Source organism: Orycteropus afer, unplaced genomic scaffold, assembly GCF_000298275.1.
Source record: "Orycteropus afer afer isolate SDZICR_OR568_19922 unplaced genomic scaffold, OryAfe1.0 scaffold00104, whole genome shotgun sequence".
Lineage (NCBI taxonomy): Eukaryota > Metazoa > Chordata > Mammalia > Tubulidentata > Orycteropodidae > Orycteropus > Orycteropus afer.
In genome coordinates, this window is record NW_006921691.1 from 5180147 (window position 1) to 5194725 (window position 14579).

At 38.6% G+C, this 14579-nt stretch overlaps 1 protein-coding gene across 1 annotated transcript in view; it reads left to right on the top strand.

Annotated features, from left to right (window-relative positions):
• Positions 1–14579, top strand: part of ARHGEF28 (Rho guanine nucleotide exchange factor 28) — a 223182-nt gene that overhangs the window by 78648 nt on the left and 129955 nt on the right. The window contains exons 11-14 of the mRNA XM_042781320.1: positions 490–634; positions 714–841; positions 2272–2412; positions 7507–7754. Coding sequence (XP_042637254.1) covers positions 490–634; positions 714–841; positions 2272–2412; positions 7507–7754 — 662 coding nt within the window. The remainder of the gene's footprint in view (positions 1–489; positions 635–713; positions 842–2271; positions 2413–7506; positions 7755–14579) is intronic.

Here is a 14579-nt window from a genome sequence, read left to right on the forward strand (position 1 = left end):
AACAGCCAAGCTTTTCTTAAAGGTTTCTTTTGCCTAAAATTCTTATCCCATAAAAAAGTCTCATAGCAACATTCCATTCAGTTGACACTCTGAGTGTGTGTATGTTTGTTTATATACACTGTCTGCATTCTAGTAATAATGCTAATAACACCTTGCATGTCTGTAAAGCTGGCTCTAAGGAGTACAAGCAGTGGTTTATAGGAAGGCTGGCCTGGGGTTTCCCCGTTCCATTTTCTTGTTTGTGTGTATAGTCCCAAACCCCTGCAGTCTCCAAGTGGATGTTCTGAAGCAGGCATGGTTATCAGGAGGGTGTGAAATGGAAGGGACATTCAAAACAGGTATAACGATATGGCAGGAAGACTGGTTTCAAGACGGAGCATGCGACACATTCGAAGTGAGCCATTCAAGTGTTTTGCTTTCTGTCTTTTGGGTGACTGCCTGTACTTGTAATTATGTCACTATACATAAAGCGTCCGTTCTGATTTCCAGATTCCTCATTTAGAGACGTTCCACAACCTGGCTTCTCCTTGCACCCTTCTTCTTCCGTACCCATTGGATTGCCAACTGGAAGGAAAGAAACTGCAGGGCAGGTCCATCCACTGTCCAGAAGTGTTCCAGGCACCACCTTGGAAAGGTAAGGGTTAGTGTGTTTTTAAATCTTAAAAACTCAGAGGTGCTGCTAGGGCTAACTTTTCTCCTCTCCCTCCTCATAGCTTCAGGAGGTCAGGGACATCCTTGGAGTCTGAGAGTGACGGTAGCAGCTGGAGAAGCAGGTCTCATTCCGATGAGCTCATCCAGTCCATGGGCTCTTCTCCCTCCACGGAGTCCTTTATAATGGAAGGTGAGAGGAAGACCCCTTTGCATTTTCTTGCGTTACTGTGAACATTTGCCAAAAGGAATAGTTCCTCAAGGGTATAATATGGGAGCCTCTTCTTTTGTTCTTTTTAAAACAATTCTGTTTTATGATGCCTCTTAGGTTTTGTTTCTACTTATAAAATGAGTCAAAATTTAACCCCAGGGGAGACTAGCAGATAGTGGCCAAGGCAATATGATGCATATTTTAAACAAACATATTTTAAAACTATGACATAAACATAATGAAGAGAATGAAATATATTGTGTGCTTGTATGTTTTTTACTTATTTTTTTTTACTGCTATTGATAAATTGAAATATGATCATACATTAAAAATAAGTACTAGACTTGCCTAGATCTCTGAGATTATTACCCCCATTCCTTGCCTTCTACTTCTGGGGGGAATAAAAGCATTCTTTAAGTGTCTTTTGCAGGCTAGAACTTAACCTGGGGAATCAGTTAAATCCAAGACATTTTGAAAGTGAATGAAAACCAAAGAAAGGAGAGTAGTAAAAAAGGAAAGGAGTGAACTCTGCCCTAAGAATCTGTTTCTTTTATTTTAAACTTAAGCTCTTTAAGCCCACTGTCATCTCATCTTTACTGCTTTGGAGTTGGAATCCATTTAATGAGTGCCTTTGGGGCAAATAGGATTTCGTTTTCCTGAAAGTTGTGCATGTGTATGTGTCGTCTAATTCTGTCAGAAAAATCTGTACTCAAATGTGACCCTAAGTTCTTCGCTTAGTTTCATGTTTATGTTAAAAGCAGCAAGCCAAGTAAACAGCAAATTAGTGGACCAGCACAGAATTCAGGTTTGAATAAATAGTACACAATCCCCAAAAAAAACCAATAACAATCTCACTGCTGTCGAGTCCGTTCTGACTCACAGCGACCCCTCCTTGGGTTTTCGAGGTGGTATCTCTATGGAAGTTGATCACCCACTCTTCCTTCTGAGGAGTGGCTGGTGGGTTTGAACCGCCAGCCTTCTGGTTAGCAGTCAAATGCCTTAGGCACTACGCCACACAATAATCTGGCAAAAGAAATAATTGAGTTCAAAAGTCTACATGAACCTTAGAATTGTCAATTCCAAGGTTAGAAAAAATAAAACTAAAATAGAACGAGCCAAAGCAAACAAATAAAAGATTCTTCACGTTTTTTTTTTTGTTGTTGTTGCATATACCCATAATCATGATTTTGATATCTGATTTTTTCATGAAAATTGTCTGATTTGGATCAGTTCAGTAATCTGGTTTTGAGTTGTTTCAGCTCCACATTAATAATACTTTGTCTTAGTTGTTTCTATGTCCACAGCAGGTTGATTTATTGGAATGAGCCCATAAACATAGTCCTTGTGAAGCTGTTTGTGTTATGTGCATTACTACACTTCTGGCCTTTGCTTTCTCTCTCACCACATCCTAGATGTTGTGGACTCTTCTCTGTGGAGCGACCTCAGCAATGATGCCCAGGAATTTGAAGCAGAATCTTGGAGTCTTGTGGTGGATCCCTCGTTTTGCAGTAGGCAGGAGAAGGATGTCATCAAAAGACAGGATGTCATTTTTGGTAAGCATTTCAAATATGGTCTTGGAATCAAAGCAGTGTAGTACAGAGGAAAGAACATGGGGTTGGAAACTACACAGGCTTGGGTTCCAGCCCTAATTCTTACCATTTTCTAGTACGTGATCTCAAATTATTTAATTCACCTGGACCTCAGTATCTCTATTGCTTAAGTTTAAAATGTTATATTATATGAGGCATTGGATATTCCAGATATAAAGAAAGATACTTAGAATTTTTTTTTCCTCATACCCTTTTCAAGTTCACTTAGGCTTGGCTTGTATTCTTTGATCCCTTCTATATAAAAATCACAGTGAACTTCCACCTAATTTACTGTTGGGTAAAGGAGGCTGCTGCCTATGGCTGTATAGCTTGTTCTGCACAGCCATGGGTACCATTCATGTCAGCAGCAGTGGGACAGCAGCTCCTGGACTAGAGCAGTGCACAACTGTGCTGAAGTCCGGAGTACAGAGTTCAACTCTGGTGAGACTTTACAATTTTATGCTGTTGGGCATAGAGGGTAGGAGCCAGTCTGCATTAGGGGAAGTCGAAATTATAGTCTAGTTAGGAAATAATACAGCTTTCAAAAAACAACATTTGAAGTATATTTAGCAAAGCAAGGAAATGCTAAAAAGTGCATGCTAAGAAGATACCCTACGTTAAAGATGAGATTAGCTCTCAGATTGCACTAGGCCTGTATATGTGATCCCTGTATTGCCAACAATGTCCACTGGCAATCAAAACACCTTCTCACCTTGAGCAGATGGTGGTTCTGCAGGTCAAGTGAGATGATGTGTGAGCATGCCTTGAAATCTGTCTAGCACTGAGTAGGTAGAAGTCACTTTGGTAAGGAAAATGCTGTCCCTTTAATGGTTCACATGCAATTTATTTTATATTGTAATTTTTTCTTAATTTCTGACCCATTTGGGATGAATTGTCATGTGGTACAGTCCCTAGTGTGGCCTTTGGAGTCAGAAAGGCAGGTGTTTGAGGGCAAATCTTTTACCATCTCTTCCTCATTGTCCACCTTGTGAAATTGAGGTAAAGAATTCTAAACGTGTTGAGTCAAAAGGGGTAAGTTGATGAAAAGATTAAATGAAATAAGTGACTGGATAAAGTACTTAGCAGAGAGCAGGTCCTAAAAATATTAAATATTTCTACTACTACTACTACTACACTACTAATTTAAAGTTAATAAATAAATAATTACTGCCATTGAATTGATACCAACTCATAGCTACCCTGTAGGACAGAGTAGAACTGCTCCATAGGGTTTCCAAGGCTGTACATCTTTACGGAAGCCAACTGCCTCCTTTTTCTCCCATGGAGCAGCTGGCGGGTTCAAACTACTGACCTTTTGGTTAGTAGCTGAATGCCTTAACCACCGTGCCACCAGAGCTCTTTCATTTAAATTAAGAAACAAAAAAACAAACTTAATACCATTGAATCGGATCCGACTCATAGCGAGCCCTCCTTGGGTTTCCAAGATAGTATCACTATGGAAGTACATTGCCCATTCTTCCTTCCGAGAAGTGGCTGGTGTGTTTGAACCACCAACCTTCTGGTTAGCAGTAAGTGCCTCAGGCACCACACCACCAGAGCTCCTTTAATTTGAATTAGTGAGTCCCTAATTAAATTCCAGGACCAATCTGTCCTGGAAGAATTGCAGCCGGAATGCTCCTTGGAAGCGAGAATGGCCAGACTTCATCTCACCTACTTTGGTCTTGTCAGAAGGGACCATTCTCTGGAGAAGGATATCGTGCTTGGTAAAGTGGAGGGTCAACAAAAGAGGGGAAGGTCCTTAACAAGGTGGATTGACACGGTGGCTGCAACGATTTTCTCAGGATAGTAGGGATTGTGAGGCTGGCATACGACCTGGTAGAGTTTTGTTCTGTTGTACATAAGGTTCCTATGAGTCAGAGATGACTCCATGGCACATAACAACAACAACAACAATTAAAGATATTTTTTATTAAAGAGAAAATAATAAAACTACATTTAGATCTATTTATGCTCCATAGTATTCCAGATTCTTTCTCAAAATACAGTGAGCTTTGGGAATATTACTTAGTCTAGAATTTATACTTCTAGTACTACTACAAAGTTTGAGTTATTGTTTTCTCTCATGATGCATTTTTTTAAATTGCTATATTATTCTCATATCATAAAATTTACACTTTCAATGTATACAATTCAGTGGTTTGAATATATTCACAAGTCTTTTATCAGATATGTAACATGTAACTATCTTCTCCTATAGTTCTCTGTAGGTTGTCTTTTCACTTTCTTGTTAGTATCCTTTGATATATCTTGATATATGCTTTTGTTTTTCCTGGAGAAAATGGAATTTTGAAGACAGATCTGACAAATAGAAAGGACCTACTGTTGTCTGCATTAAGAACTTTATTATATTTAATTCACCAAAGTTGTACAAGCATCACTACCAGTTAATTCCAGAAAATTTTCATCACTCTGAAAAGAAACCCTGTACCTATTAGCAGTCACTCATCACAGCCCCCTCCCACCAGCACCTGGTAACCACTAATGTGCTTTCTGTCTCTCTGGATTAGCTTATTCTGGACATTTCACATAAATGGAATGTATAATATATGGTCTTTTGTGACTAGCTTCTTTCACTTAGCATAATGCTTTCAAGATTCGTCATGTTGTAACTTGTGCCAGTACTTCCTTCTTTTTATGGCTAAATAATATTCTATTGTGTGGTATACCACATTTTGTTTACCCATTCATTAGTTGTTGGATATTTTGGAGTGTTTGCATTTTTTGAGTCATATGGTAACTCTATGTTTAAACTCTTGAGGAATGCTAGACTGCTTTCCAAAGTAGCTGCACCATTTTGCATTCTCACCAGCAGCTGCATTCTCCCTGTGCTCAACAATACCTGTTTATAGTGCCTAAGGCATCTGACTGCTAACCAGAAGGTTGATGTTTCAAACCCCACCAGTCGTTGTGTGGAAGGAGGACGGGGCAATCTACTTCAGTAAAGATTTACTGTCTTGGAAACCCAATGGGGGTTGCTATGAGTTGGAATCGACTCGATGGCAGTGGTTTTTTTTTTTTTTTTTAAGTGGATGTGAAGTGATGTCTTGTTGTTTTGATTTGCATTTTCTTATGACTAATGATGTTGAGTATCTTTTCATGTGCTTATTGGCAATTTGTATATTTTCTTTGGAGAAATATTTTTTCATATCCCTTGCCCCTTTTTTAATTGAACGAGTTGTCTTAATTGAATTATAAGAGTTCTTTATATATTCTAGATACAAGTCTTTTATCAGATATGTAACATGTAACTATCTTCTATATTTCTCTGTAGGTTGTCTTTTCACTTTCTTGTTAGTATCCTTTGATATATGCTTGATATATTCTTTTGTTTTTCCTGGAGAAAATGGAATTTTGAAGACAGATCTGACAAATAGAAAGGACCTACTGTTGTCTGCATTAAGAACTTTATTATATTTAATTCACCAAATTAATTGTGCTCCTACTTAATGCAAACAAGCAAACAAAGTTAGGTATCATAGGGCATTCAGAAGGTATGAATAAGACCTGGTTCCTTGCTAGATGCTAGCTAGTTATAATATGAGAGTTGCAGACTCATTCAATTCTTATACAATAGACTTAAATTACACTTCTTTTAGTATGTAGAAAAATAAAATAGTATAAAAAACTTAATGTTTGTGCAGTGCTGATTTCTATAGTGGAAGGAATGTAATTGTTCTAAACATTGCTTCTTTTTATTTATGTAACATGTAGTATTTAGATACTAAATTAAGTCTGTAAGACACTAAATTAAGGTCTGTTAGTCCTTTCAACTAATTGTTTGCTTGCATCTTTGATTTTCCTCACTCTTCTTTGCTTCAGATCGGTAGAGACCAATAGTTGCACTGCACTTAGATGGCTGCTCACAAGCTTTTAAGACCCCAGTCATTATTGACCAAAGTAGGAAGCAGAACATTGTCTTAGTGGACTATGTTTTGCTAATTGACCCTCATGTCCCCTGAGACCATGGTTCTGAGCCCCAGGCCGACCAACTCATTCCCTCAAGGTGTTTGATTATGGCTAAGAATTTACATAACTTTGTCCTCTGTATGCCCTATTACATTCATGGATATATTTGCAGCATATGCAAATACATATGTAGAAATATCCTCTGTCAAACCTATATATATTCATGGGTATAGTCCCATTCACCTTCCCATACCTGCTCAGCTTGTGTGTATCTATGTATCCTCTCACAGATTACTGTTATTGTTATAGGACCAAAGGCGGGTCCCTGCCCAAGCGCAGTCAGGCCAAAACAGTTTACACACTGAGATTAAGAGGAAAGAAAATTATTTATTGCAAAGCGGCAATGCAAGGAGTAGGGGTATCCTCGTACCCAGATCTGACTCCCGCGAGATGCCATCAAATACAATTTTTGTAGGTTTCAGGAGAGGGGGTTGTAAGTATTCACAAAAGGTTGAGGAATTGAGCATGAAATGGATGACTGTTGATTCCGTCTGCCTGGAGGCGGATGAATCACACCAGCTTCCTGCCATCAGCTGATAGGGGGTAGGGCAGAGAGGAGAGGGTCCTTCATTAACTTTTGTTCTTTTCTGCCCTTTTGCACTGCAGGCCAGAGTTAATTTACAAGCTGTTTTCTAAGGCACTTCCTTTTTGCCCTATTGTGCACGTCCATGGGCCAGAGTTAATTTACAAGTTGTTTCTAAGACACTTTTAGGGAGTCTATCACCTGCAGGAAATAAATGTTTTCCTTCCATTCAGTTCTTTGGGGAAATGAATACTCATCTGCCTGGGGTGGGGAAATAGTTGGGGTTAATTTAATTTACTCATCTAGTCCCATGGGGGGGGGGTCTTATCTAATTATCTGTCTTAACCAGGGTGGGGGAAATAGTTGGGGGTAATTTAGTTTACTTATCTGTTCTCATCCGGTACCAGAGTCGGGGAAGATAAGTTTTTACTTTACTCGGTTTCATTATTGCAGGATTGTGTATGGAATAATTACTTTTGTTGCAATTAACATGTGTTCCTCTTAGTGCATTACTTGCCTCTTAAAGCTTATTTCTGCTCACATTTCAGAGCTCATGCAAACAGAAATGCATCACATCCAGACCCTCTTCATCATGTCCGAGATCTTCAGAAAAGGGATGAAAGAGGAGCTGCAGCTCGACCATGGCACTGTGGATAAAATCTTCCCCTGTTTAGACGAGTTACTTGAAATCCATAGGCACTTCTTTTATAGTATGAAGGAGCGAAGGCAGGAATCCTGTGTTGATAATGATAGGAATTTTGTCATCAACCGAATTGGAGATATCCTAGTACAACAGGTAAGAAAGGCTTAAAGGCCGTGACCTCAGAGACAACAGCTTGCAAACTCTGTATGACATTAAAAACCTGTGGAGAAATGGGATCGATTTCATTACTAGAATTGCTGATGAGTTTTCGTTGTTTTGATGTTGGGTTGTATGACTGATGCCTGAGAGCCTTTAGCCATATAACTGACTATCACAGGGCATGGCTGGATCATCCCTGGCCTTATTGCTGCCTTTATCAGAATCACAGTCAAACATTAATTCCCTTCTGAAACTTATTAAGACTTTTTGATGTGATGGGCTCTCTCATAGCATGCCTTACTTATTGTTGAAAACCTCACCAATGTCTTCAAAACAAATGATGGCTCATGTTAGAGGCAGTGGGGCAAATCTCTTATCATTCAAGCCCTAGAGTCTGTATCTGGGATGGGAAAGACAAGAAAATCTCATTAAAAGAGGTACTTCTTAGCTGCTTGGGGTTCTAAAAGTCTCGATGCAAATGGGCTACTCTTAACAACAACAACAACAACAACAAACAACAAAAAAGCTGCCTTTGACAATTCTTATTGTCCTCCTGGTGTTTCTGGAAGAGCTCTCCACTAAAAACATGCTAATAGAGAAGTTCAGTCACATGTCTTCAGTGACTATAAGATGGCAGGCACTTCTATGGTTCTTCTGTGCATGTTATCTCATTTGATCTTCACAACGTTGAAGGAGATACTATGTTCCTCATTGTACAGATACAAAAACTGAGGCATGGAGATGGTAATGATTCTCAAGTTCACATGTCTCATAAGTAGCATAGCTAGAATTTGACTCAAAATCTACTCTTTCCACAACATGAGCTAAGAGTATGTTATCTTGAGACATCCATAGCAGCACTCTGGGGAATCTTTCATTGCCAATAGACTTTATGCCCCAGTGAGACAGGATTGATCGTCTATTTGGTTACTGTTGTATCTTCAGTACCTAGAATAGTACTTGGCAGAATGCTTATTTATTGAATGAAAAATACATAAATGCTATGTTTTGCAATGGCCTAAAGCACCTGAAGAAAGTCATAGAGATCCATTGCTTGTTTTTTTACTATGGCTTTCCAATGGAGGAATACACCATTGGAAACCTCAATAGAGTAAAGATGTCAGTTCTCCTCAAATTGTTATAGAAGGTTGATGCTATTCGTACCCAAATCCCAGCAACTTTTTTGTACCTATAGATAAGATTCGGAGCTCTGGTAGTGTAGTGCCTAAGGCACTTGACTGCTAACCAGAAGGCTGGCGGTTCAAACCCATCAGCCACTCCTTGGAAGGAAGGTTGGGCAATCTACTTCTGTAGTGATACCACCTCAGAAAACCAAGGAGGGGTTGCTATGAGTTGGGTCCAACTCGATGGCATATAACCACAACAATAGATAAGATTATTATAAAATTTATATGGAAAAGCAAATAAACTAGAAAACTAAAAAATTTTGAAAAGAATAAAGTGGAAAGAAGTAGTCTCCCAATTTCGATAATTTTTCTGTAGCTACAGTAATTAAGACTGTATGGTGTTGGCAGAAGGATAGACATGTGCATCAGTGGAACAGAATAGAAAACCCAGAATGACCAACTGATTTTAGACAAAGGTACAAATGTTTTTTGAAGAAAATATCATCATCTTTAAAAATATGAGGGTTTTTTAAAATTTTTATTGTGATTTAGATGACTTTATAGAGCAAATTCATTTTCTATACAGCAGTTCATATACATTTTGTTTTATGACATTGACTGCAGTTCCCCACAGTGTAACAGCCCTCTTCCCACTTCCTCTCCATAGTTACCTGTTCCCCATGTCCTTCTCTCCCATGCATTCCTTCCCCCCAAGCTATGCAAACACTGCCCTTCTGTTGTCCCATGATTGATTCCTCCAAATAGTGTATCTGCCTAATATAAATGTTCACCCATATGCCTGTCTATTATTTGGCTGCAAGCCACAGGAGTGAGTGAGTTTGATTCCAGACCTGAAGAGTAGCTATAGGCATAATCTCAGAGGTCACACTAGATGCTATCAGACTAGCAAACCTGGTACTTTTTTTTTTTTTTTTATGATTTTGAATTTTTACCGTATTGTTTGTACCACACTATCCAGGATCTCCTACATAAATCCTCCTCCAAGTGGTTGACAGGTGTAGCCGGGCACCATCTAATTTTCTGGTTTCATGGTCGTATAGACTAAGGATTGCATGGTATACTAGTCCCTTGGGCTAATTATTTCCATGTGTCATTGGTTTTTTTCATTATTCTTTGTTCTGGATGACAAAAGAGCCATCGTTGCATCTAGATGGCTACTTGCAAGCTTTTAAGATCCCAGTCACTACTCACCAAAGTAGGATGTGGAACAATGTTTTTGTGCAGTATGTTATGCCAATTGAGCTTGATGTCCCCTGTAACCATGGTCCTGAGCCCACAGGCCCAACTCACTCCCTCCAGGTAGCTGGCTGTGGCCAAGAAGCCACCACAAACTTGCTCCTTGTCAACTCTACTATACACTTGGACATTCTTACAGGACATGCATATAGGCATATAGAAACATTGTCTGCTAATTCTATACATACATGGTCATAGGCACACTACCCCCTGCTTAGACATATCTGATCATTCAGACCATCCACCCATCTATCTACCTGTAGATCAGTGATTGTCATCACTGACAAGGTGGCTATACATGCAAAAGGGTTTATCTCTGTTGTCTGTACCTCCCATGTCTTCTCCTTCCTCAGTGCCACCATGTTGATCACTCACTTTTGGTACATTGCCCTTCCTTTTACCCAAATCAATATTTGTCTCTACCTATCTAGCACTGTTCCCTCTCTTCCCCTCCCACCCTTTGAACCCAAAAAAGAAAGTTTCCTTCCATATATAAACCTTTCCTTGACTTTTTACAATAATGAACTAATACAATATTTGTCCTTCTCTATTGACTTATTTCACTCAGCATAGTGTTCTCCAAGTTCATTCACGTTATGCAGTGCTTTATACATTCTACATTATTCTTTAGTGTTGCATAATATTCACTTGTGCATATGTACTATAGTTTGGTTATGTAATCTTCTGTTGATGGGCAGTAAGGTTGTTTCCATCTTTCTGCTATTGTAAATAGTGCTGCAGTGGACAGGGTATGCATATATATGTTCTTGTCCTGGCTCTTACTTCTTTAGGATATATACCTAAATTGCTGGATCAAATGGTGTTTCTAATTCCAACTTTTTAAGAAATCACAATACTGATTTCCACAGGGGTTGTATCATTTGACAGTCCCACCAACAGTGTATGAGAGTCCCAATCTCTTCACATCCTTGCCAGCATTTATTTTCTGTCTTGTACTTTGCTATTAGTGCTGGGGCAAGATGCTATCTCATTGTTCTTTTGATCATTATATAATGTCCTTCCTTGTCTCTCCTGGTGGTTTTTGTCTTAAAGTCAATTTGATCAGAAATTAGCATTGCCACTCCTGCTCCTTTTTGGTTGCCCTTTGCTTGATATATCTTTTTCCAACCTTTGATTTTCAGTCTGTTTTTGTCTTTGTCACTAAGGTGTGTCTCTTGTAGACAGCATATTGATGGGTTATGTTTTCTTATCTAGTCTGCAACTCTCCGTCTCTTGAGTGGTACATTTAATCCATTGATATTCAGTGTAGTTATCAACAAGTATGAATTTGTTGCTGTCATTTTGTTATATGTTTTTTCATGGTGTTCCTGGTTTCTTTGTTCCATTTAATTTTCTGTGCTGAGCTCATTATGTTTATGAATTATGTTATCATTTCCTTTGTTGCTGTTGTTTTAGTATTTGCTAAATATTTGTGCTTGTCCTCTTTTTTATTGTGATGTGAAGGTTTATCATTTTTCTTTGAGGTTACCCTGTGATTTATAATTTTCTCCCCGAGTTTAGAATAGTCCATTCTATCTTGCAACTCTCTTGACTTCCTGCCCATTTAGAAGTTCTGTAACTACACAGTCTTTTCCCTCTTTTTGTTTGTAGTTGTCCTCACTTGCCAATTGATGTCTCTGGTTCCCTGTTTACAATCTTGTAAGCTCATTTTACTTTGGATATGTCCATAGCTGTGGTTTCTGGGTTGTGTCATCTTGTGTAATAATCGTTGGTTGTTGTTTACTATTATCAGTTCTGTGATCAAAGGACTCCCTTTAGTATCTCTTGTAAGGTTGGTCTGGTTTTAACAAATTCCCTTATTTTCTGCTTATCTGGAAATCTCCTAATTTTACCATTGTATTTGAGGAACAGTTTTGCTGGATATATAATTCATGTTTGGAAATTTTTCTCTTTCGGGGTTTTATATAACCATCCCATTGCCTTCTTACTTGCATGGTTTCTGCTGAGAAATCAGAGTCTATTATTCTTGGTTGTCCTTTGTAAATAACTTTTCATTTTTCCCATGCTACTTTCAGGATTCTTTCTTTGCCTTTGGTTTTGATGAGTTTGATGATGATATGGCTTGGTGATTTTCCTTTAAATCTATCCTGTTTGGGGTTCACTGGACTTCCTGAATGGATATATTCTCATCTGTCATCATACCAGGGAAGTTCTCTTCCAACAGTGGTGCTGGACAATTTTCTCAGTTGTTTTCTTTTTTTTTCTTCCTGTTCTGGAATTCTGATTACATGTAGGTTATTCCTTTTGATGGTATCCCACGTGAACGTTAGGCTTTCTTCATTTTGTTTTGATCTTTTTTTCTGATTGATCCCTTTGCAGAGACATATTCAGGTATTTGTCTTCAATTTTATTAATTTTGTCTTCCATTAATTTGATTCTCCTCCTTTGCTCTTTCAATGTGTTATCTATTTCTGAAAATGTAGTATTAGTCTTCTGGATTTCTATCTATAGATTTTGTACCATTTCTAATGTTTCTTTTATTTTGTCATTTTGTTCTTGTATTTTCTTGCAAAATTGTTCTAGAATTTTGTCAGTGTTTTCCTCGATCTATCTATCAATCCTTAGAAGGTACCTAAGTATAATTCTTTTGAATTCCTTATCAGGGAGTTCCAATGCTGCTTCTTCCTCAGGGATGTGTTCTGGATCTGTATCCTGCTCCCTTGTTTCTACCATTTTATCTTGCTTCTTTGTGTGTACTGTGATGGTCTGTTGTCTCCCAGACATTGTAACATTGTTGTATTTAGATCTCTGTTAACTATTTGTGAAGAGCAATTAAGGGTGATTCAGGCTTTTCTTGGTGGTCATTTATTGCTGGCCAGTTGGTGGAGAAGGAAGTGGTGGCTTTCACTCAGTAAGTGGATCTTCAGGAGGTGTGTGTATGGTTGTGTTGTAAGGGCACCGTTGCTGTCTTCCACTCAGACAAAAACAATAATCAAAAAACCTTCAAAAAAAAGTAAAAGCAAGTGGAAAAAAACACACTGCATAACACACAGGAACAATCACTGGGAAAAAAAAACAAAACCTAAGCAAACAAATCTGCAATATGTGAGGATGGAGCAATAAGAGAAAACAGGTAGAGTAGGTGAATACTGAAGAAAAAATGGGGAAAATGCTAAAAGAAAAACAAAGAATGGGAGAACCACGAGAGAGGAAAAAAATGGGAACCAGGAACAGAGAAGAGAGAAAAAGCTGAAAAGTAGAACCTGGGAAGGAAAGAATAAAGAATAATAATAAAAAAAAAAAAAAAAGAAAAAATAATTTTAAACAGACAAAAACAACAAACTGAACAAAAAGGAAAAAAAAAAAAAAAAATCTGGGTGGGGCAGGGCACCCAGGCTCTGCTTGAGGACACAGACTGGGATGGAATTCCTGGAAGCCCAGAAGGTGGGTGAGAGTGAGTGATGGCTGCACCTCCATTCACCAAGAGGGTGTGGGGTATAAGAGTAACCAGGGAAATATCACACATTTCCAGTGTTCACGTCTCGAATGTGCTTGCAGTCCCCAGCAAGTGGAGCCTATTCTTAGGTGCCTAGAATCTGAGAGAACACTATTGCTTTAAATATACAAAATGGTGGAGCTGCTTTTAAACATTCAAAATGGCTGTGACCTCTGGACAGCCAAAAGTCCACGGCTCAGCCTGTCTCCCTCTTCCCTGCTTCCCCTTCTATTCACCAGCCACTAGTGCAGTCCTTCTTGCAGCCCTGGGCTAGCAGGGCCAATCTTTAATTCAATTCTCAGGTCCCAACACCACTTGGCAATATCTAAGCCATCCATGCCATCAGGATCGCCGAAGACTGCAGCTCCATATGTCTCCTTTTTTGGTGTTTTATGCATGTTCTTCTATTAGATTCCAGTCCTCTTCTGTATCCTTCCCTTAAAAGCTCAGGTCTCCAGGATTATCTTCTGTATCTGTGTTAATTGGTACCCCTTTTCTTTGTTGAAGAGGGTCTGTGCAGTTTTTCTGCCTATTCTGCCATCTTTCTGGAAGTCTCTCTTGTTGTTTTGATTTTTTCTCTCTAATGACTAATGATTGTGAACATTTCTTCATGTGTTTGTTGGATGCCTGAATATCTTCTTTGGTGAAGTGTGTATTCATATCTTCTGCCCATTTTTTCAACTGGATTGTCTGTCTTTTTGATATTGAGGTGTTAAAGTTTTCTATAAATTTTAGAGATAAGTCCCTTAGATAAGTCCCTTGTCAGATATGTCATTGTCAAATATTTTTTCCCAATCTGTAGATTATCTTTTTACTCTTTTGGAGAAGACATTTGAAGCACATAAAATTTTCATTTTGAGACGGTCCCATTCATCTAGTTACTCTTCTGCTGTTTGTGCATTTGAGTTATGCTTAATAGTCTATTTTTGCCATAAATTGTTGTTGTTGTTTGCCGTCGAGTCAGCCCCGACTCATAGC